Source organism: Simochromis diagramma, unplaced genomic scaffold (assembly GCF_900408965.1).
Source record: "Simochromis diagramma unplaced genomic scaffold, fSimDia1.1 OVJJ01000216.1, whole genome shotgun sequence".
Taxonomy (NCBI): Eukaryota; Metazoa; Chordata; class Actinopteri; order Cichliformes; family Cichlidae; genus Simochromis; species Simochromis diagramma.
In genome coordinates, this window is record NW_024386883.1 from 9010511 (window position 1) to 9035254 (window position 24744).

A 24744-nucleotide genomic window follows, 5' to 3' on the forward strand; every position below is an offset into this window, starting at 1 on the left:
AGAAAAACAACTTGTAACAATTACTCAAAATACTTCTGTATTTTTAGCCATGCTAGCGACAGTGTTCTGTCAGATGGATTGCTTGCTGTTACGTTGTTGCATCATTTGAGTGAGTTCATGCAGGTTAAGTAAAAAAGCCAGTATTTTATATTAATATTAAAAATAAAATAAAATAAAAAGTGCAAAATTAATCACAGCCCCATCAGTGCTTTTAACATTAACACACTAAACTGAGATGGTGACAAATAAATAGTGATGATTTATAATAAATCTTTGTTCGCAGCACTTCTCTCTATAAGTATAGTGTAAAAGGCGTCTAAATATATTTGAACTTTTGTACTTTAATTCTTTCCCTCTTCCACTTGAACTAACTTGTCTTGCGAGACTAACTTGTCTTGCTTGTGGGCACCACCTCAAGCCACCTTCAATTATTTTCTGGACAATGTAATCAAATAGGCCTTGCAGCAAAATACAAAGCATAGTACGAGTGGAATGCTTATTCTTGGCCATGATTTCCCTGCCGCTGTCCTGAATCTCATTGTGGCTGGGATTGCAGTTGGCAGAGACAGCCGTGCATCATTTCTGAGACTTTTTTTTTCTTCCTGAAGATGAAATTAGAGTGGGGTGGAGAGGTCACAGAAGGAGGCCTTTGAAACATCCCAGACATGAGTTTCTGCATGTGCATAAGCTTTTATGAAAGCTGCACACACCATCATCACCAGCGAACAGCTAATTAAAACGACATAGAAAATCAGTCCCAGTGAAATATTAAATATTAATTTCAGTGTTACTTGCCACATTTATCATTTGATAGACACTGTAATTAAGATAATGAAGTTTAAATGCATAAGTAGTTCTATTTAAAGCATTGCTGCTGTGGAAGAGATTTTTTTTTTTAAATGGCAGCTTAATTAAATTAAGTGTTAAAGGTTTATGCGTTGTCATCAAGTCTTTTTGTAAACTTGGACCACTAGCTCTCATGTGTTTTTAAAAAAATGTGATTCTTACAATATACACTTGCCTTTATTACTGTTAGGCTAAAAATTGTGGTGTGAAGTTATCAACCAGGGTTTTTTCCTGATGTACTCAATGACATTCATCAAAAAAAAAAGAAGAAGAAGAAAACAAGAAGTTGTTCGGTTGTTCACACAGTAATTTTAGTTATACTATTTCATGTGTCTAGACAACATGTTATATCATCTGCAAATCGTAAATTTGATCTCTTTCTACAGTGAACATATGATAATTGTATTCCATTCAGTTAACACAGAAGAAACTGTCCCAGTCTATTGTCTGGGGTCCATTTTTTCTTTCTTTTTGTCTGTAACCTTCAGAAAAGATGTGACATTAGTGTGTTGGGAAATGTCTGAAGATAAATACAGTCTTTCAAATTCATCTGTAGCTTCATCACTCCTCCTTTATCTCTTCTTGGGTACCACCCTCATAGTCCCATCCATCTCTAATTTCAGCCTTTCAATTCTTTTAATTTCTGTCTTTTTCTCTTCCTCCTCCAATGCTCCTGCCTGTTAGTCTGCTAAGGGCAGAGCAGTAGAGTTAAAATTTGAGGTTGGTACTGAAACGGGTAGATAAAGAGAGCGAGGCTGTAGAATATAAGTGGTTTCATTAAAAATGGCAAAGCGCCTGTCCTCTTTTTTTCATAGTTATATACTCTTTAAATGTCACTAATTCCACCTTGCCCAAACCATTTGCCTTCACGATCACGACCAGGGTGGAGAAATTCTATTGTTGCTTGAAAATAGGCAGCTCGTGTGAGAGTCAGTCAATATCATCCCCCTTGGGAGGGTGTCAGAAAAAGAAAAAATAATGAGTATGTCTCCTGTGAGTGAGTTTTTCACCTCTCTCTCTCTTTCTTTTTTTTTTTTTTTTTTCATTTTATTGTTGCACTTACATCTGGAGAGACAAAGATGAGGAAACTTTGAGGGTATACAAAAAGGGTTGCAAGGACATATGCTGCCCTCAGGCCCTGAAAGTGAGACTTGTCTAGTAAAACACACCAAGTTCCTTTGAGTGCGCTTGGATTCTTTGGGTTGGGGGGTGTGGATAATCAAACTTAGCCCACACACGATAACTTAAATACAAAGTGTGTATGATTGATGTAGCATAAGGTAAGATGTGGTACAATAGCTGCGCAGGGTTTGAGGCATAAACAACTGAGACGAGGCCATTAAATGTACACGGGGTGTAACAGACCAGAACTAGATTAAAAGATCTGCAGAGCAACAACATGCATTCATCTTAATAATTACTGATTTGTTGGTGCAATACAAGTTATAGTTGTAGTTCTAATTTACAAATCCAAATTTAGTACATAGATGTTGCATCAGGCCATCTGGGTGGCTGGACCTCTATTTGGATTTCAATTTGTGCTTCATTGAAGCTTCTTTTATTCACTTGAGTCAAAGGGCATTATCACCAGTACAGTAAAAACAAAACTGTTATTTCCCAGTTTTGATCACTGTCTTTAGAGCACTAAAATGAATTAGGTGATTTATAGATAGACACCATGCATTGCACCTGAGTGATGAAGCTCATACTGAATATTGTATTGGGGGAGCTTTAATGGGGATAATAGAATATACATGAACTGTTAATGTGGAGACACAGAGATACGCATTTACAGTGGCAATCATTTAAACCGAAAGCAGCAAGAATCCTGGCACATTAAATGATTCCTTCATTGCGATGCACCCAAAACAATTTCTCGCCTGAGTAGGCATACTTGCTTGTTCTGCAGTCTGATTAAGCTGACTCTCGGTCACGGAAGAGACAAGGGAGGTTCTCTGTGTGATCTGAATGCTCTCACCCCCTACTTTAAGACCATCCATTCCCTCTCGATTTAATAACAGTCATCTGTAAGGATAATTGTGAGATTGATCTCGACATGCATGGAGTAAATGAGATCCATTTGTTAGATTAGTGTTTGTTCTGTAAAATCGCTTCTTGAAGATGCAGGGGAAAAGTTGCTACTGCCGTCAGCAGTTTCAAACTTTGAATAAGAAAACTGTGTAAACAGAGCAATTCAAATAGCTATCGGTATATTCCAGATCCATTGTTTACATAGGATTTACACAGGTTTTTGGAAAATAGATGCACATACTCACTGACACACAGATACACACAAGGCCCCACACGTGATACCAGGATATGACCTACAACTGACTAAGCAGAGGGGATGCAGAATTTTCTTTTAGTACCTCCACTCAAAATTGTGGCTGAAATCTTAAATTACTCTTTATATTTGTGGATAAAGCTTAAATGAATGCTGATCACACTCAGTTAGTCCTAATAATAGTCTGATGGGCCAATTCTGGAAAAGATGAAGAACACAATCAGAGATATCAGTGACCCCTTTATATGATGAGATCATTTGAAAAACAGAAAAAACATTGCTTATCAAAGGCATTAGAGAGGCATCAAATATCAGTCTTGTACATAGTGTAAAATTCAGTTTCTCCTGGAAAGCAGTGTATTCCTTTGCTCACATCAAAGACCCTCTTAGAAAGGCTTAAACTTGAGAAAGTGTGTGGCTCCGTTTGGTGGGCAGTGTAACATAATGTACTGTTTTGGATTTGATATAATATCTATTAAAAGGAAAACTTCCACAGCACTGCTTAATTGGGCAAGTTGTGAACATTTTTTAGGGACTCTGTGCTGTTCCGTGAAAAACTAACTCAACCCATGGTTCAGTAGCTTGTAGAACAATCTTTAGTGGCAATAACCTGAAGCGATCTTTTTCTGTATGACCTCATCACTCTGCCACATCGTTGTAGAGGAATTCTGGCCCTCTATTCTTTACAATGTTGTTTAAATTCACTGAAATTTGCAGACATTTGTTTATTCACAACTCTAAGGTCTCACTAATGCTTATCAATCTTGCTGATATAATGCAGTTTAATTGGGTTGAGGTCTGCACCTTCCCTGGGCCTTTTTCAGCCATTCTATTATAGATGTTTTGTTATATTTGGGGTCATCGTACTGTCACATGACTCTGGCTATTGGACAGATGGCATCACATATGACTCTGGAACACTTTGGTAAACTGAAGAGTTCATGGTTGACTCGATGACCTCAAGATGCCCAGGTCCTGTGGCAGTACTTGACAGTTGGTATGAGGTATTTGTGCTGATATACTGTGCTCTTTTTATATACCATTATACCAGAAGTCTTGTGGTTTGTTCAGATGCAACTTTGCAAATCTAAGTTATGTTGCCATGTTTGTGATGTAGTTCATTGATTGTGACATTGTTTTATCATACACTCAAAAAAGATGTATGTTCATACTTGCAGATGACCAATTAATCAAGTTCATTTGTTTAGCAGCACCTGGCTGCTACGTATCCTCTTAATTTCTATGGAAGCTATAGGTTTACCTTCCACTGGACATCACAGAGGTCTATGAAAACTTTTTTCCACTATACTATACTATAACTATAGGTAGCAAAAAGATCTCTGCATCAATAAAGCAAAACATTTAAATCCCATATTACTTTATCAATAAAATGTTCATATAAAAAATCATTGTGGTCATTTTTCTGTACCATTTGAACTTACTCATGCTTGAAGTTTGTCCAGAAAAGGCACAGAGGAGTGCTCTAAGTTAGCGGTCCCCAACCCCTGGGCCATGGACTGGTACCGGTCCGTGTCCCGTGAGTCGCTTGGTACCAGGCCACGAGTGTTGAGGCTCGCATGTGAAATTTATGGTTTTCAGAGTTTTTATCGTTATTTTTTAAATCATTTTTATCGTTAACTCGGTTTCCCTGGGTTTTTTCCTGTGTGTTATGAAAAAAAAAATCTGTTTGTTTGGTACCGGTACTGGGTTTTATTTTGTTGTATTTATCCGCGACACCTTAAAGACCGGTCAGTGAAAATATTGTTGGATATAAACCGGTCCGTTGTGCAAAAAAGGTTGGGGACCGCTGCTCTAAGTTCATGTCTGTAAATCACAATGTTGAAGCCTAAACCAATGTTTAGTAATATTTATTTCATGTCTGCATTGAAGTAACCTTCAATTTTTTGTGAAGGACTAACATTTGGGATATTTGATATTTCTGTATCCAAAATCTTCTGGAATGTCTGTGAAGTCTTAACTCATGGAGCAAAGGTGATTTTGAGGTTGTGGTGATTCTGGGCACATCATGCCAGAATTCCCTCGATTTGCAGACATGGATAACAGATATAATGGGAAAGTTCTTATAATCCTATTGCATAGTCCACTTGAAAGACTCATATGTAGAAGGTGCCTTCATAGTGCAGGTAGCACAGACTCACACTGGGAGGTCACACAGAGGTCTTCTTGGAGCCTTGTGGTCACTCTTTGTTGATGAAATTTACATCAATCAGACCCAAGCACATATAAATTAGAACACTAGTGTTTCACTTCCACGGCACTTCAGATTAGACTTTCAGGGATGAGCCACTCAATCTGTTAACAGTATAATAATGTGAAGACACATTACAAAAGTAATATGTTATTTCAGTCAGATGCCACTTGAAGCTCGCTAATTATAGAGATATTTTGATAAGGCTAAATGTTTTCTTTATGACAGCAACAGACATCAAATGCCATGTTTACTTTCCACCACAGATACTCTCGGCTCCTGTCCAATGACAGGCTGCAGCTACAACTATCTAACAACTCCCACATGTACCCATACTCACTGCCTTACTCTCTCTTTCTCTCCATTTTGCACACAAACACACAGAGCAACACGCAGGCTCCAAATGCTTTCTATTTTTGTGATCATAATTATTTGATGACAGGGCTTCTGGTTTCGCAACCACCCTTTTGTACACTCGATCTATCTGTGAATAATTTAGCACTGAGAGCTAGAAAGGTGGGTCCCTTAAAACAGCAGGTACAGGCAAACTCTGGAAGCAGGACACAGAGAGAGAGCATTGCCATCCTATCTTTGTCATCCGCCCACTCCTTACTTACAGCTCTTTAGTCCGGCTGCTGTGCTTCCATCGAGCTGTATATTAATCCAAGTTTGAATTTATCCATCCTTACAAACAACCCTTCAGCACAGCAGGCTCCACGCTGTCCAGCTAGAAGAAGGTAAGGAGCTCATTGGATGGAGTGACCCCCTTTCTGCATCCACTCTTCAATCAGCCATCATGGAGGAACTCCAGAGAAAACTGAATCAGCGCTACGAAGACACCAAGCCAAGAAAGGTGAGTTCTTATGACACCACTTTATTTTGAAATTATAGGTTTCACCGTTATAAATGTTTCAGAGGAAAAGACTTGTTAAGGTCGTTTCAATTATCAAGCCTCCTCTTTCTCTCTTTTTTCTAAACAATTGCAAAACTATTAGCAGGTGATTTTAAGCACATAGTTAAAGAGTTCTCTATTTGCAGCTCATGTTGTGAAGCTGCAAATAGAGAATGACACAGGACTGTTGATGTGTGTATTAACATTCTGCAAATATTTGCACACATGGTCAGATACCATATTTTTCTGCTTATGAACCTACCTATATTCTATTTATTTATATAGCCCCACTCACAGCAACAATCACCTCAACGTGCTTTGTACTATAAGATAAAAGAAACTCTACAGTTACTTGTTAATCACTCATTAGTTACTAATTAATGTTTTTGGTGTGACAAGCAACAACAAGCAGTGGAATCAAAGATGTCACCTTCCACTCCAAACTACAGGTGAGGTTCAAGCTGGCATCATCCTACAGTGGCCGAGTGCTGAAGCACGTGTACGAGGACGGTCAAGAGCTGGACAGCCCCGAGGAGAAATACCCTCACAGCTTTATCCACCGCAAAATCCCTCCCAGCCACCTCGAGATGGAGCAGCTCTGCGGATTTGAGGACACTCATGGAGACCAACAGAGTGGGTTTTTACTTTATATGCATGGTTGCCCTTAGGATTATTTGTTTGGGCAGTACTGCATGTAAACTGGGAGGAGGCAAGGCAAGCAAGGTGTAGTAGTTTGCATAAAGTGATCTTTTTTTCCCCATTAAAGTAAAAACATGCACAGTTAATCCAGTAGCATGAATCCAGTAGCATAAAATGAATTTAAAGCCCATTTTGATGTTGGTGACCGAGATGATTATTTGACTGCCTAATCAATGTATTTAAAGGTACTGTGTGTAAAATTTCCCCACTAGATGTCAGTAGTTTCAGTCAGCTGAATTCTCTTTTCTTACCCTCCCAGTTCAAATGCATAGTCCTAACTATAGCGGCTGCTGTAGTGCAGAATTCTCTGGCTGCTGTTCATCTGTAGTGATCGTAAGGTGTCAGTGTTACCTCACCTGCAAATATGCCAGGTGTCCACTTCTATTTGTGCTGGAGGAGGCTGTAAAACTTTATAAAAGGTGTACAATACAAGTAGATGAAGCTCATTTCTGTCTCATGACAGTGATACTGAAGTGAGTTGTTGAGAATATCCTGAACGTTTATGTTGGTTAGCATTGTTGGTTTTGCTGCTATTAGCTGGCGTTAGTAAAACTCTTTTTGAAGTGGAGCTAACAATGTGGGACTCAAACACTTAACAAATAAACTTATGATCTGAGAATGTAATCACACTATTTATCAGAGGAAAAGTGTGATTATTTTTAGGACACTCAAGTTTAAGATTAGCTGGTATAATGGGAGTTTATAACCAGCTAACTAAATGGTAAATGGACTGATTCTTATATAGCAGTTTTCTACTCAAAGTGCTCTATACAACATGCCTCATTCACCCAATCACACCCATTCTCACAAGCACTTTATCTATACGTAGTGCTTTCTAAGTACATTCACACACATTCATACTCCGATGGATGCTTCGGAGAGCAAGTTGGGGTTAGTATCTTGCCCAAGTATACTTGACATGCAGACTGGAGGAGCCAGGGATTGAACCACCAACCTTCCGATCAGTAGGTGACCAGCTCTACCTCCTGAGCTACAGCCACCCCCTAACGTTGTTGATTAGTCAGCTGTTAGTCATCTGTTTCTTGCTTGATGATCTTGAAGCTTTATGCAGATCTACTGTACACTTCTCTAAGTAGATTTATGGTCATTGATTAAATGAAGTATCTTCATCTTTGATTGTACTTTACATAAATTTAGATATTCTAAATTTATAAATTGTATTGTCCTATTTCCATCTGTCTCAGTCTGTGGCTGAGAGAGTTGTGAATTCTGCATGGTCTACTGGTTGCCATCTACATCAGAGGGCAAAAGAATTGCAACAGACGGCAACAAATGCATTATTTATTTATTTGCTGTATTATCACAAATAGATTGGGGAAATCAGATAGCAATCTGAACCCATCTTATTGCCACTTTATCACCATTTTATCACTGTTTTGATGCAACAGAGTTGGTTTGAAGAGGGCAACTGACTAGAGTGGCCTCAAGCCTCGTCTCCCTCTTCAAAGCGACCATTTCAAAGGCAGAGCGATTGCAAGTTGATTGGACACGGTCGCAATATTTTAAGTGTTCCACAACTTATCCACACCCAATAAGAAAAACAGCTCTAAGGAAATGGACTCTACCACTTTGGATGTCTTTTGCTGGTCCACACTCCCACCAGCCACTTTGGATACCACTGTTTATAGGCTTGGTTTCAGTAGTTGGCTCTATGTGATCACTGCACATCGATGTGTTAGAAATAGAGCACATGCTGTTGCTACAGATGAAAACTGCACTTGAGTCTGTAATACTGTATACAAGTTCTCACTCTAGCCTGACAACATGTTTTATTCTGTACCCAGGTGTCTATCCTCCAACAGGGCTCATAGCCCAGAGAATAAATGTATATAGAGGAATGGGCAGCTACAAACCTGCAGTTGGCCAGACTGAGGAAGGAGAGGGAGACAGCAAGGTAAAAATCCAGAATTTGATATTATATTTTAGTTGAGTTATTGTAGGTTTTTCACTAACAGTGCCAATTATATATGTCTGTTTTTCTCAAAATTTTAAACACATTGTTTTCAGACTACATTAATTTAAAGAACTCTACGTTTGGGCATGAATTGTGAGGCTAGGAATGTGCTTTATGCATAGGTCTGGGCTGAGGTGTCAGATTTCATGAAAGGTGCTTCATTTGTAACATAAGAAGATGTCATGAGAAAAAAAAGAAAGATTCTTTCAGCTGCTCCTTTTGCAAGGGGTTGCATATTTGATTTGCACAGATTTTTTATGCCGGATGCCCTTTCTGACGAAACCCTCCCAGGCATTCGTGTCTTCTCCCTGATCCTGAGCTGGGAAACTTTTGTGAATTAAGCAAATGTGTTAACTGCTGAACTACAGATTATTTTCCAACTTACAAATAAATCATATATGACGGTCAAGATCAATGCTTTACTCGCATATACAAGTAAAACATTTACTTTTGACTCACTGACTTGTTGCATCTTACAGCATATGGTAAACAAGATAGTTATTCATCAGCGTCACATTTTTGAGCTAGAGAATACCAGAGAAAAGGCTTTGACCCCATCTTTGATCGTTCTAAGTTTGTGTTGTACACTTGCTTAATGAGTGCCCCCCCCCCTTGAGTTGAAGGACAGCCAGAAAAAAGTTGAGGGGGTTGAGTGTGTCAAAGTACTGTCAGGACTGTACACATGTGTAAAAAACGTTAAAAAACATTGCTTGTTCCTGCAATAATCTACATAAGGACCTGAAATTTTGGGTCTAAGTCAGTTTAAAGGGTTGAGAAAACACAGAAGTCAGTGTGACTGCTTTTAATCTTGTGGACTACTGAAAGTCGTGAAACTGCAACTGTTTGGTTTTTACATTAATCTGGGTGCACTCCATGCTATGGCATGACAAGTTTTCAGTCAATGGCTCTATGGGAATCACATTGTTTGTGCAGAAATGCTATGAAACTTTGTTAGTTTTGTTTAAAAAGAGATGGTAACTATGCGTGTTTTTTTGTGCTAGCACATCAGTTATCTGTGATGTGTAGATACAACACCACTTAATCTCTTAAGCGGCATGCTCTTTTTTAATTAATTAATATAAGTGTTTAGTGCCTTTTTATTTTCACTGCTGTCTGTGCACTGCAAACTGGTGTTTACTGGTTTTATCATGTCATTAGCAACAAATGTGAACAATTTTGTAGCATTTTTTTAATGCAATGGCATCTGTGCTGCATGTTTTCTGCCACCCATCATTGCTGTTATGACACACTGCAGTCAAAATGTGTTTATATGCAAACTGTATACAATTGTTCAAGGTTTTGCCAAAAAAAAGATTAATTCAGTAAATACGTTTTGGACACTGTCCATTTGGTTCTGATAATTCAGATTTTGTAAATTCTGAAAGATTCTAATTCCCTTGTCAGTTTAAATGAGCTGGAACCAAAACAGTCAGTTGCTATTAAGAGTTTCATGAACGATTTAGTTAACTTTTATTCTCAAAAAAACATACTGGCAACGAAATTGAGTCATTAGCATCTCAATGATGCTTTATGGAAAGCATAAAGTGTCATTGTTTCTCTCTGCATATAAAATGAAAGCACTGATATACAGACACCTAGGGTTACAGTGGAACAGTGTGTACATAAAAAAGAGGCTGGCCAGTATCAGCTGTACCAGGTGATATTCAGATTGGTCCAGATTGGTATATGAAACAGTATACAATGCACAAACAAATACTTTGGGTTTGTAAAAGTTTTCTCATCACATTGTTTTGCAATAACCATCCCTGTCTACAGCATGTACTGTATATCACAGCACATCACAGCTGACCAAATATCAAGGGTTGTCTCCATGGGCAGTTCGTAGCTACTTTGTGGCATATACTGTAGGGCAGCGGTCCCCAACCCCCGGGCCTCGGACCGGTACCGGTCCGTGAGTCGTTTGGTACCGGGCCGCGAGAGTTGAGGCTCAGGTCTGAAATGTATGTTTTTCAGGGTTTTTATCGGTTTTCAGCGTTATTTTGTTATTGTTTTTATCGTTAACTCAGTTTTCCCAGGTCTTTTCACGTGTGTTATGAATAAATCTTCTTTTTTTCGGTACCGGTACTAGTTTTATTTTGTTGTATTTATCCGCGACACCTTAAAGGCCGGTCCGTGAAAATATTGTCGGGCATAAACCGGTCCGTGGCGCAAAAAAGGTTGGAGACCGCTGCTGTAGAGGAAGCCTGATAACTTACATGCATCAGTTGATTTAGAATAATACATTTATATTTTTGGCAAATACACCATCTGGATTTAATGATAGCAATTATCTGTCTTCATTAATAGTTTTTTATGTAAGAAAACTAAAAATAATTTTTGACAAGAATAAATGCCAATCAAGACAAAAACTAATGTTTTGTAAACTTAATAAACTCTTAAACTCATAAACTCTTAATCGCACTTTTCTGCTCCGGAGCATTCAGGTGTGTAAAAAAACAATGCAGACTTCTCAACAAATTTAGCCCAAAGTCAGACCACGCAATGCTAAAAGAAATTGCTAACACCAACGAGCTATATCGCAGATTTTACAGACTTGAGCTAGCAATTAACTGTAAATTTCTAATATATTTGGTTTAATGAATAATCTTGAGTTCTATATTATGCAGATCAAGATTTTTTTGTTTTGTTTTTACACTGTTTACATGATCTTCTCAATATGTTTTATGGCCAGTTGTCACACCTAAAAACTGATTTCAGTGATTTAAACTATACACTATACACATGCATAGTAAGAGTCCATGTACTGAAAAGCAAGCAGACACACCACAGTAAAGCATTACACAATTATCAGTGAATGCAAAGTTATGTAATAATTAATTTATGGCTACACAAAAACAAAACATACAATCCAGATTTAAAATATGAAACAGGGATCTTAGGCAATTAGAACATCAGCTGCATGCTGCTCAATGAAATTTGTGCAACAAAAGCAATAAAATTGTTAATCTGACTGAAAAATGCATTTTTACTGAGCTACAACGGCAGCAGCTTCATTAGTGCAGCAGGCTAAAAGGGAGGTCAGCCACATTGCCTGCTGGCTTGATGTCAGTTTCATTCCTTTATCCTCCAAACAAAGGAATGCTTGGCCCTGGTCACCAAGTCAGTATTTAGCACATTTATCAGTAGAGAGCAGCAATCTGGAGTTAGCTTATCCTTTTAGGGCATTATTGAAAGGATGGCACAATGGTTCTACAGAGGTCCCTCACCTAACAAGGTTTAATGATAATTCTAGGCTGCATTATTTTAGGGTTTCACTTTCAGTTTTAAAGTAAGTGAGATAAATTGAATCAATATGTTTCTTTTATTTTGCTTGTATATTTTTCATATTTTCATATATATATATATATATATATATGTATTAATTTTTTTTACATCACCCTGAATACTGCAGAGAGTGTGAACATGAGTCTGGATTCAGCAAGACATCCCTGCATAATAAGATGAAGGTTGCCAATCTTCTCTGGTTGCTTTGTTCCCACAGAAAGCAGCCATCAAAATAACAAAGGGTTAAATGTAATGAAGAATTTCTTTTTATTTTAAAAAAGCTCTAAAATAGATATGGTGAAGATGACCTTGAACCTTGAACCGGATGGTTTACAGCAGCAGAAGACCACACTGGGATGCCAGTCATATCAGCTGCAAACACAGAGTCTTTTTGCGCGGTTCTCCAAAACTGTGCGATAAAAAATTGGTCTGATGGGTCTAGATTTCTGCTGCAGCATCCGGATTATAGGGGTCAGAATTTGGCATAACCAAATGGGGGTGGTATAATGGTATGTGGGATATTTTCTTGGCATAATTTGGGATCGTTAGTACCAACACCACAGCCTACCAGAGTATTCTTTCTAACCATGTCCATCAATGGCACAGTGTATCCATTTTCTGATGACTGCTTCCAGGAGTATAGCATAAAATGTCACACAGCTCAGATCAACTCAAACTGGAATCTTAAACATACAGTAACAAGGAGTTTGATATATTCAAATGGCCTGCACAGACACTAGAGCCCAGTCCAACAGAGCGAATAGGATTTGCATCATGAATGTGCAGCTGACAAATCTGCAGTGACTCTGTGATGCTGTCAGATTAATATGGACCAAAATCTCAGGGGAGTGTTTCCAGCACTTTGTTGAATCCATGCCATGAAGAATAAAGGAGTTCAGAAGGTAAAAGGGGGTCCAAGCAGATACTAGTGGCCAGCGAATATAATATATATAAAAAGTATCGATATTTGTCATTATTACAGATAGGATAAGATAAGATAACTCTTTATTGTCATTGCACAGTCATACTTACAATAGTACAGTGAAACTGGAAAACTATCCCACGTCAGACACAACACAGTAAACTTTAAAGTGGATAAAAACTACAAAAATGGTATGAATAATAGATTAAAGAATAAATATTTGCACATTATTGCCCCCCAAAACAGTGCCTGTAGGTAGACAATTAGGTCAGCTGTTAGCATTGATTAGGGCTATTGCCCTGTTCAGATGCACTGTTTCATTGTCTAGATAACCACTGCGGATGTGCATGTTTTTCTAGACAAGCGATGACACTTTTCAACATGAAATCTTTTTTTCTTAATATCAGAGAGCAGTTGGAGTTGGGAAATGTAGACGACATCTAGCATATGTATAAGTTAATTAAAATTATTTGTCTGTTTGGGCCTAATTGTCATGAAACAGCTGTGTGGCAGACAGAATGCAGACTCAGATGCAGGACTGGGGAGATGTGAATGAACGAAATAAAATCAACTTTAATGTTGTAGCTTACAAGAATACACAAGAACTAAAAATCATAAATTTCTTCCTAAAAACCAAAAAGAAATCATGAACCAACAAAACTCATAATTCTGGATGAGAGACATATGGACATAGACAGACACAGACAACAACATGGCACTGATGTTGTTAATAGAAAATGATGCAGGATTATCTGATATTTTACATTTCTTTCAGTCCCCAGTGTTGGACTTTGGTAAGATAATCATCTATACCAGCAATCTGCGCATTATCAAAGCACCGCAGAAGAAGCCTGAAATGTTTCGGCAGCACACAGTGCCTCTCATTGACTTGGAAGGATACCCAAAGGCCAAGGAAAGGGGGAGCAGGAGGAGGGCTAAAGCAGTTTTCACACAGGAGGAGGCGGAGAAGGAGGAGAAACAGATCTGCGACACTGATACCAAGGTAATGATCCTTGGTCAAATTATTCTCAGTGGTGTGGTAAGGTTTTATCACCCCATTTCTGTTTCTTGCTTTTCTCACTCTCGCCATGTCCTCCTCCCCATCCCACTTTCTCTGCATGTGTCTTCAGCCATCTTTTCTTCACTTTATCTTTGCTTTCAAGAAAACAACTGCAGGATCTGCTTCTGTTTCTGCCTCACACCAAAGTCTCCTCTGTGTTTCCTTGTAAATGCAAACTTGTTTGTATCCTTATTCGCTTTCTTTTCTACCTTCCTGCTGCAACAGCCACCAACCTATTGTCCTAGTGTTATCTGACAACTGTGAACAAATACTGATGAGTCCACAGTTTTACTCTGCCCTTGCAGCATCTGCCTGCTGCTTACCAGCCAGCAAGGATACCCAGGTCGCTATTATTCCCTCCCTCTCACCTCCTTGGATGATTACTGTTCTCTTCTCCCTTATCCCTCCATCATTTTCTCAGCTCTCTTGTTATTTTCGCATTTTCTCCGCCTCCATACAAGTTCATTCTCAGCCTGTTTTTTGTTTTATATTTCGTCATCTCACTCCTGTTTGTTCCGTTCTCTTCTTCACCATCTTCAATTCATTATATTCATCGTCTTCCTTTTTTTCCAAGAAGAGCTTAGATTCACACTTGATTTTATACATGAAAATTTTCTGCAACTGTTGGACAACAATCTGGACATGAACCTGATTGTGAAATAATAATAGCTGTATATACAAGCATCCTTATGTTTATCTTGGAGTCACCAAAGCTATAAGTGAGAACATAAACTGTAATTGAAAGACAAACCTTACCTGCCCCTTTGCCTTGTGAATTTCAGCACCATTTTATTTTTGTAGCTGCTTTCTGCTGGAAAATACCGTGTCCTGTTTTATATGACTCTGTTGTATTGCACTCATATAGAAGCAAATAATGGGCCCTACTAAATCAGCACCTTTAGAGGGTTTTTTGTTGTTGTTGACTTTTTTTCTTTTGTGTTATAGACTTTTTTCTGGCTGACCCTTGCATAACAAGCTGTCTAGCTCTTCCTTTTACAACAATTTGGGACTCATGAAGGATCTAAGTGAATATGTTTTTTTTTTTTAATTATCCTGTTTCAAATGTAACCTCACAGCTCAGCTTCTGTTTCTGTTCAGTCATCATTCGGTTGATAACATACAGAGCAGCTGCTCATTACTGTAAACTTTGCAATAATGACCAACTGGGTATAATAAATGACAGACTGGCTGGACATTATCCTGCAGCACAGCTACTTACCACAGCCATTTAATTAGAAATATTATTGGAAAAATTCTTTGTATCATTAAGGTTTCTAGTGTTTTGCCAGCAGGCACGCCAGTTATACATGATAGCGGCGTTAATGTTTGCTGATTATGACGCGGCCTTTGGTGGCACTGTAAATGTTTGTGTTAACTTTAAGTGGAAAAATCTGTTTTATTATCAGAAACAGATGTTTGTAATTCAAAAGCAACAAACATTTGCACACATTTTTCATACAGGCCTTCAGATATGGGGGGACGTGAGCCTTTCCTTCAAACTTGACCGACTCCCCTTTTCAGCTCAATCTTTATCCCTGCATCCCCTCTTCTTTTCACCCCTTCCTCCCTTTGTGACCCCTTTGCTCACCTCACAGGACCCCTCTTCCATCTCCTAATGTGTTTTTTCTGTCTCCAGGAGGCTGACAGCTGCCAGCATTGTGGCGGTTCAGGCTCCGCTCCCTGCTCTCTGTGTCACGGTAGCAAGCTGTCCATGCTGGCGAACCGCTTCAATGAGTCCATCAGTGATCTGCGTTGCCAAGCCTGTTACCCCTATGGTCTGGAGAAGTGCCAGTCCTGCTCCAATAAATAGCACCATTTGGCTGACACCCATATCTGGCAGTGAGAGAGTGAGCGTGTGAGTGAGTGAATGAGAGTGTGTGGCTGAGTGAGTGTAAGCCCAGTGTGCTACGGGTTTGTCAGAATTGTCTCAGTGGCAGTATTGCTCTAATCCAAAACGTTCTTGGTGGGGTGCACTACTAGGAAACATAAGCCATCATTGGACATTGGAGAGGGGGATTGTGACTGTGGGCACAAAATCATAAAATACAATTACTGTGTGCAGTGAACATGGCTTGCGATAACACAAATACATAATCGCTTTTTTTTGTTGTCACGTTATTTTGCATCTGCTGCCTTCATCCTGATAAAACCTGGTTCCACAACAGAGTTATCATTTTAATTAAAATGATGCAAACATTTCACAGTTTATTGTGTCTACTGGGAAGGGTTCCCTGTTCATAGCTCCCCTGTCTATTCACCAGAGACACTGAAACCTTTTTCACTTGAACATAATGGGTTGTACCGGGATAATTGATGCTATTATTTTTTAGAAAAATACAGAGAGGAATGAGACAAATGGGACTGTTTGATAAACGGCGACAGCAATAATCAGGAGATGATGTTTAATGTGAGTTCCCCCCAAATAACGGTGTTACTGCAACACAGACGTGCGTGTCGACCAGAGCTTTTCTCGTTGGTGGGGGGTAAATATGCAAACTTTTTAAACCACTTTTCATCTCAACAGATAATAAATGTTTGACATTCTCAGTATTGATTTCAGATGGTGTGTTAATAATAAAAAGTCTAAGAGGTGTTATGGATGAAAATATGAATGAAAATAATGATTTAAATGACAGAAGTGATTTATTGTAGACCAGCTCAGGAGATTGGGATTGTTTTGTAACACTTTTAGATCATTTAAAGATATATCTACACATTTTTTGGGGGGTGAATTAATTAAATAAAAATACCTGAATACCTTTTCAATGTTTTTTATTTTATTTTATTCATTATTGTTTTAAAGTTTAGCTTTTGATGCAAAAAGGATTGTTGTATGGATCAGATTACTCTGTCCTCTGTATAATCCACATCCCAGGGTCCCCATGGAGACATGTTTTCATGGCAACATTTCAGATCTCATCTATTAAAACAGTGACGCTTGCAGTGAGCATATGTTTTATTGACTTTATTCCTAAAAGTCTCCTGCCTTTTAACTGAGCCTTATGCGTCACTCTCTGTCTCCAATCATACATGTTTGATTACCTAAAAGTCTTTCCTCAGATGGCTGTTTTTACTGTGAGTTAGTTGTTTATTGTTACAAATTTGAAAAATAGGAAACATGCAACACGCCACACAATCCCCAGTCTCTGCATCGTATTCATTGCACCTCAAATCAAAGGCAATCAACCATATTACTTTCTATCATGACATTTGAGGATGATTTAACAGAAAAGGAAAACAAAATTAAATCTTTTTGCCTCACTGGGAAAAGCTTTTAATAGCTCTGACACTGCTGTTGTCAGCTTTGAGTGATCACCTTCATGCATTTGATTTTTGCAAGGTTACATCAACTCATTGCAAGCGCTAATAAAATCTACCCATGAGGTTTTTTCAAGTCTTTAAAGTTTAACTTTAAAGTCCAAAATCAGAGGATTTCTCATGTCTGTGCATTTGACTATAGTTTGCAGTTCAAAACAGCATGCTCCCCTTAGTATGCCTTTATAATCAAATCTGAACTGCAATGATCCCCAGGACATTTTCCAGTGGCTGCTGAAGTAGCATTTTTCACCACTACCTTTTATTTGGCAAGGCAGAGATGATCAATCAAATTCTTTTTCAATAGCACTGACCACATCTTCTGGGATGTCAGTGGCAAAAAGTCATGCCAGACAAGCACCATTAGAGCCCTCTATCCCTGCCTCTGCACCTATATTTGTGCTTGGGCTTCAACTATTTTATTCTGTTTAAAAGGAAACTATAAGGGTTAGCAGCAGCCTGGTCAAAAGCCCCATCAGCAATCAGATTCTGTCTATTTCTGGGATGACCACGGTAGCCCAAATCCACACTCTTATTCTTTTTTCACTCTACATTCTCTCTTTTTCTGTCTCACTCTCTTTCTCTGCTTAAAAAATCTGCCACCCATGCAGAAGTTAAAATTGTGTTTTTCCAACGTTGTCATTTTAGCGCTTCTCACTCAGTATTCCATGGGGTAAACCAGAGTGAGGGGAAACTGGGTCACTGCCACTGTTCTTGGCCTCCTCTATCCTGCAGGACCTACAGTGATAAGGGAGAAGGTAAAAACACTCAAGTGTAACACTAAATACTGTAAGTTTATAGGACTCCAGAAAGGGGAATTGAGACAGATGATATTCACTGGGGAATGGAAATCACACACTTTGTAAGTTCAAAAAGCGTAGCTGTGTGTACAAGTGTTACTTTTAATAAGTGCAGAAAAGTAAAGAAAAGTTCGGTAAAGAAAATGCCCTTGTACATTTGATTATATGTCCCAGGATGCACACATCCAGCTCATCTATATCCCCATAGAAATATTTTAATAATTATGCCTAAGACTCAATAAGAAGTGCTAATTTTTATTTTTTATTTTTCTTTTATAGTTTCCTTAGTTGTACTGCAATAAGACCTGATAAGCATGACATGTTTTGGATATGTGTTGACAGCCAGTCACCGAGAATTAGTGATGACCTCCATGCACTGTAATTATGCATAGGTACCCAAAAACAGGAATACAGCCCATTAAGTCTGATAAATATCATCCCACTTCACCTGTCCCAATCACTCAAATTACTGGCATCACTGAGCGCAGGAAATCGAAGTGTGTAAAAAATTATTTTTAGCGAAACAATCATAATTGTATGATTGAGTCTGATTAGGTTTGGGAGCTTATTCATTTCATGTACTCATAGACTGAATCACAGTGTTTTGTCTGTGATGCCTCATCACTACAGACTTTATGAAAAATAGGAGCAACTTCTGGGTATGAAAAAAGGACACCGATGCTGACTAGGGATGGGTACCGGTATCTGGCACCGGTTCTGACATAAACGGTAGTAACCAGACTGAAAAGCAGCGCACATTTCGGTGCTTTATTTCGGTGCTTTTTTTTCCTGAGATGTGATACACTTCAGATTCTAGCCAATCATTTTACGTTTGTTAACGTAAAAGATAAAATTGTTATCTTTTTACCAAAAAACAGCTAAACATGAGAGGTTTTTGGATAAAGTTTGTGTTCTCCATTCTTTAAGCACCGGTTTGAGCACCAGCACCGTTTCAAAAGTACCAGTTTGGCACCGGTATCGAATAAAACCTAAATGATACCCATCCCTAATGCTGACGTGACCTAACATACATTCTTCTTAATGGCCAGCAGGGAGCATCCTCACTGGCTGCCAATGGATGTCGGGTTATGCAGAACCCTCAGTAAACACTTTATGAATTTATTTTACTTTATTTTTCTAATTTAGCTTTTATTAAATCAAAATAATAGGACTCATTATTAAACATCTCTGGGCTGGTAAAGACAAAAAAAAAATCTTGCTTAGACTAGTAATACAAACACAGAGTGTATGTGATGCATGTTGATAATGTTCCTGCATCATCATAATATTGTTGATCCAGGATCAACATTGCAACTGACCAATCATGTTTGGATGTAATGTTGTGATGTCATAGCTTTGTCATAGCTCCGGGAAAAAGGAAAAAACTGCCTAATTAAACTGTATTAACTCCTTTCTGGAACATTTCAAGCCTTCTGTTTTCTTTATTAACTAAACAGTTTAATAAACATCAAGTTAGGTTTGCTGTCAGCCAGATTTTAGGTTATTCGTGTTGGTTTGTTTTTAATAGCATTAGCTAACTTCTTGTCTAACTGAATGTTCAGGCAACATCTCTGGTCAGTTGCAGTATGGGCCCTGGGTCAACTTAATTATGACGATGGAGGAACAACAATGACAACAATAGTGACACAGGGATATCTGATTGTATAACAAAACACACAGTGAAAATACAAAAAATAAGTACACCACAGTACAAGTGATGAAGAGTAAAATGCAAAAACAGCCCAAGTGTATTAACAGTGAAGACTAAAATTTCATCAACATCTTTTTTTTTTTTTTTTTTTTTTTGTGTCCCGTTTGGATCTTTAGCCATCAGAATTGTTGTCTTAAGGCCAAGAAAGGTGCCAAGCGGATTTATTTTACCAAGTGGATCGTCATGGCCTTGCCATATTGGTCCATTTGACTGACCTTTATTATAATTATGAATTTATTTTATTTTCAGTTGCTACAAACGGGACAGACATGACTGGGGGATAGGACAGGGAGAGAGAATGAAAGAAAGAGAGGGAGAGAAAGAAAACCAAAGGGGAGAAGAGACGGTGAGAAGGGGGGGAAGAAAGAAAAAAAACAAAAAAACCCCAAAAAAAACAAAACACCTGGGTCACCTGTAGGGAGAAAAAAAACAGAAGAGAAAGCAAACAACAAAGAGCAACATAATAAAAAAAACCGGCACCATCACAATAAACTAGCTAGCAGTAGATATCAGTAGATACTAAATAATAAACGATATTGTGCAGCACGCAAGATAGACAGCGCACAATGTGCTTTGAGGCAGCAGCCAAGAAAGCTGTAGTCCGCGTCTGTGAATACCCGTGTGTACACCTGTGTGCATACCTGTGTGGATCAGCATGCTTGCATTCCAAAGGTTTCTCCATGTAACGATCTGCTAGGGAGTGTGGGGAGCCACAGCCCCGTCCTCCAGGGTATGAAGCAGGTATGGAGGAGATCAAAACTCCAGACATCCAGAGGCCCCCAGAACACAAGAGACCAAGGAAGACCAACAGAGGGGCAGCCGCGCCACTGTCCCAGTAAGAGCTGAGGAGAGTCCCAGATGAGGGCTCACTCAGCAGCCGCGGAGTAAAAGCCAGGGGGAGTTGCAGTGACGCACCCATGAGCTCCGCCGGCAGCCAGCTGTGCCTGAGTGACCGAGCACCCCACCTCCGAAGTGGCCCGAGCGAGCCCCAGGCTCCAGGCCACGATAAGCGGCCGCCAAGGAGTGAGCCGGTGTGTACCCGGACGCCCACCCCCAGACACAAAGAACCACCAACGCACCGACACCTGAGGGAGTCCACCACTGGCAGGGGAAGTGGTGGTGGGTGGAGATAGGCCTCCAAACCTTGGAGGGCCTGAGATGTCCCCAGAGAGGTGGCGTCTGATACCCAACCTGACATATAGACACAGACATACAGGCACACACAGACACAAACATCCATTCCCACCCTCATGCTCTCATATGCATTTCATCAACATCTTAAGCTTATTCATCGAGAGCTGCTTCTTAAACTTTAGAAGGTGTTTTTCTTTTTTTCAAATTCAGTGCAAATCTCATATGCTGGTTTTTGGTCAACATAAAAAAAAAAACAGGAGCCAAAACTATAAAAACACCAAAATCATTGCAGTCTGAGAAATGTGAAATTCATTGTGTTATCTATGGTTCAGAGAAGCTCAGAGAAGACTGATTTATCAATAAGAAGTCCACAGACACATCAAAAGACAGTAAAACCAACAGAGACTTACAAGAAAAATTAACCCAGTAAGACAGGAAATGAAAGCATGATTAACCAAAACACTAGAAGCAAATATAAACAAACGGGGGGGAAAGAGAAGGCCTGGGAAGCAGCTGAGATACTGGGAACGTGGTCCTACAACATAAAAAAAACAGGAGCCAAAACTATAAAAACACCAAAACCACTGCAATCTGAGATAATGTCCTGTCTTCCCACGGCAGCTAGCAAACAATGGCTTTTAAATTGAGAAGAGCACAGTCCCCTCACTAGTGGATTCAACATTTCTGGTGTTTCATAGATAAAAATATCTGTGATTTCCTAAAGCCCATAACACAAAGGAAACAAGCCGGGAGCAGCCTGTGGGCATTAATCATAAGCACTCATACAATAACGTGTTGGTGAAAACCCTAACTTTTTCTCTTTGAGTAGTACTGAGGAGTTTTCATATAATTAGATACTTTCTGGGAGAAAAAAGAAGAAATCTTCTAGATTTTAGATTTACCAGCATAATGTCTTAGCAGTAGCTAAATATTAGAATATTATCTGGCTACAGCCTCATTTTATTAGATCACAGCAGCAGGATAGTGATTGTGCAGTGATTAGAGAGAAGCTGATTAGAGAAGCTGTTGTGGCTTTAAACCTTCATCACAGCAAGTATGTACTCTGTCAGGCGAAATGCTACTCCAACCCACTCGCCCTGGCTTCAGCGTCTATTAGCTGTTCCCAACCTCTGACCTCTCTGCAGGGAGAGTAACAATCACATTTTCCTTTTAATTACAAAAAGTATTCAAATACAATTAACATTTAACAACACAACAATTAGTGATTATAAATCAAAGAAATAAACAAGTAAAAATTACCATCAGCAATAAGTATGATAGTCATATTTCTAGCAACGTACAATAAAGTTAAATCTATCTGGAAATATCTGATGCTACAACCATCTCAATTTAATCTGTTTCTTTGTATAAAAACTCCGATTTCGGCGAGTTTTTGGCAGCTGCAGTCTCAGATTTCTTTCCTTGGCTGACATGTGTGTAACCCAAAGTGAACTTCCACTTCTCTTGAAGCTCCATCTGCCTCAAGGATGTGTTGTGAATGCTGAGATGCTTTTCTGCTCACAACATTTATAAGGCGAGGTTATCTGAGTTACCGTAGCTTTTCTTCAAGCTTCAGCCAGCCTTGCCATTCTCCTCTGGCCTCTCTCATCAACAAAGTGTTTCTTTCTTTCTTTTTTTCAAACCTTTCTGAGTAAACCTTGTGGACTGTTAAAAATCCAAAAACGAAAGCATCAAAGAAGAGTGTCACGCATTTTTGATCCAACACTAATGCCACGGTAAGTCACTGAGATCACGTTTTTGCCTCATGTTAATGTTTAATCCAAATACATTCATTTTGGTTCCATCTGACCAAAGCATGGGAGTGTCCAACAGGGTTCTTTCCCCTTCTGTGAGCAATGGTCTTCTTCTTGCACACCATCAAAACAGGATGACTTCATGCAATGCTCTTTGCACTGTCTGAGAACACCAGCATCCATGGATGATTCTTGCATCAAGTCAGAATCCCGTAGTTGTTTGTTTTTAGTGCTAGATCATGTAAATATATAACTATGTATTCCTGTGTGTCCTGCTGCAACTTAGTTTCAGTTTATGTGCAGTAGTCTACAGCACTCTCCCCCCCTCTTGTGTTAGCAAATGAGAAAAATAAAAATCTGTTTGTACAATCCCATCAAATGTCCAACACCCAAAGCCCTCTTTCGGTACTGCCTTAGGGTGAGAGTGCAGCTAAAACCCGAATTTATAAATCAGTCCCATAAAAATTTGTGTCATGTGATTTCCACCTGCCTTATCGGCTGGCCAGGCCTATTGCCACCCAAAGCAGTCTATATGGAAACATCCTGAATACTAAAAGCTTTCTTAGACTGTGGTGTCAAAGAGACAGTAAACCTGTGACGAATCTTTCGAATTACATCCCTGGAGTCCACCTCCAAGTTTGTGGAAACTTCTAATGACTCTATCCATTCCCAGCATGCGCACCTGCTCATGCATGTGTGAGAGAGATCCAGAAAGTTGGAGAACAAATTAAAGTCTTTTTGTGGCTTTTCAACGACAGTTGAGCATGGCTCTTTTCGCTGCCTCTAATTCCTCATTCTGGAGGCTTTGCTGGCAAATTTCATGTTCACCGGAATTAGGAACAAAAGATTAAACTACCGCAAAACACAGAGGATGGGGAATTCTGCAGTTTATGGACTGAATTCATAAAACTGTTGACCTATTCCATTACAAGCGCTGCAGCGCACTTTAAATTGCCTGATATCAGAGAGAATTTTCAGCTTATTACATAACATATCCATCAAAAAAAAAAAGTCAATTCAGTAGAGTGGACTGATTTAAAGGTCTGCACTAAGGCAAATGTACCACAGCATTAGCCATACCTGCTTTCCTTTTTAGAGTTTTAGTGTGAGGTGAAAGTATTAACCGCTGTACTACAGTGCAGACCTGTGGCAATGGTCATTTGTGCAACAGCAAAATATGAACAGAAAGATAGAAACTACTTTAAAATCTAGAGTTTACTTATTGGAATCATTATGATTGTTGGGACGTCTCTCTAATATTGTAGAGTCTTTACCTTCCAATACTGTAAACTGATGCTATAAAAATGAAATTGAATTAAACTGAATTAAAAGTGTAATAATTTTTAACTATAATTTTTTTTTTCAGGAAGGTGGCACCTTTCAGGAAGTTGGCATCACAAATGACAAGTACTGACACGTTATTGTGGTACATGTGGCTGAAAGCTGAAGCCAGTGTGAGGTGCCAAAAAAAAGTTCCTCAAATGGCCAAAAATCATGTCAAACCCCACAGGTCTCCATGTCAAAATCCCCAAATTTAGATTTAAATTTAAAGAAACATAATGACAACCTTATAGCTCCTTAAGCTATAAGATTGAAACCTATATAAATCAAAATCAGGTGCACAGCCACTTTAGGTGACAGCAATCTCTTAGGGCCCAGTCACACAGGCCTATAGCTCAGCTTGCAATAGGAAAGAGTGTATATCCTGAAATGTAAATGGTCACAAAGACTAAAAATGTCCCTGTGAATACTTTGGTCACAAGAAAATTGTTGCAACAGCCTGTAGTTTGTATAGAAGATGGCAACTTGTCTACAAACACTTGCCTGCAACTCGCTGAGTGGTAGCAACACTTTTGAA

General features: G+C 39.0%; 1 protein-coding gene across 2 annotated transcripts; it reads left to right on the forward strand.

The window, feature by feature from the left end:
* Window positions 1-4878: 4878 nt before the first annotated feature.
* Window positions 4879-17888, forward strand: LOC120733764 (glutaredoxin domain-containing cysteine-rich protein 2). 2 transcript variants are annotated; one of them, XM_040032160.1, is made up of 5 exons: window positions 4885-6192; window positions 6681-6864; window positions 8736-8845; window positions 13888-14115; window positions 15809-17888. In XM_040032160.1, the coding sequence occupies exons 1-5, from the start codon at window positions 6136-6138 to the stop codon at window positions 15980-15982; spliced, it is 753 nt and encodes a 250-aa protein (XP_039888094.1). In that variant the 5' UTR covers window positions 4885-6135; the 3' UTR covers window positions 15983-17888. The 2 variants fall into 2 exon arrangements, with proteins under 2 accessions (XP_039888093.1, XP_039888094.1); XM_040032159.1 differs by having other exon boundaries at window positions 4879-6192; window positions 13888-15917.
* The last annotated feature ends 6856 nt before the right edge of the window (window positions 17889-24744 follow it).

What these genes read in the sequence shown, in the direction of transcription:
- LOC120733764 (XM_040032159.1), top strand. Translation starts at nt 6,136, where the DNA reads ATGGAGGAACTCCAGAGAAAACTGAATCAGCGCTACGAAGACACCAAG. An exon ending in CACTCATGGAGACCAACAGA is followed by an intron (nt 6,865 to 8,735) that starts GTGGGTTTTTAC and finishes TTCTGTACCCAG; the next exon opens with GTGTCTATCCTCCAACAGGG. An exon ending in AAGGAGAGGGAGACAGCAAG is followed by an intron (nt 8,846 to 13,887) that starts GTAAAAATCCAG and finishes CATTTCTTTCAG; the next exon opens with TCCCCAGTGTTGGACTTTGG.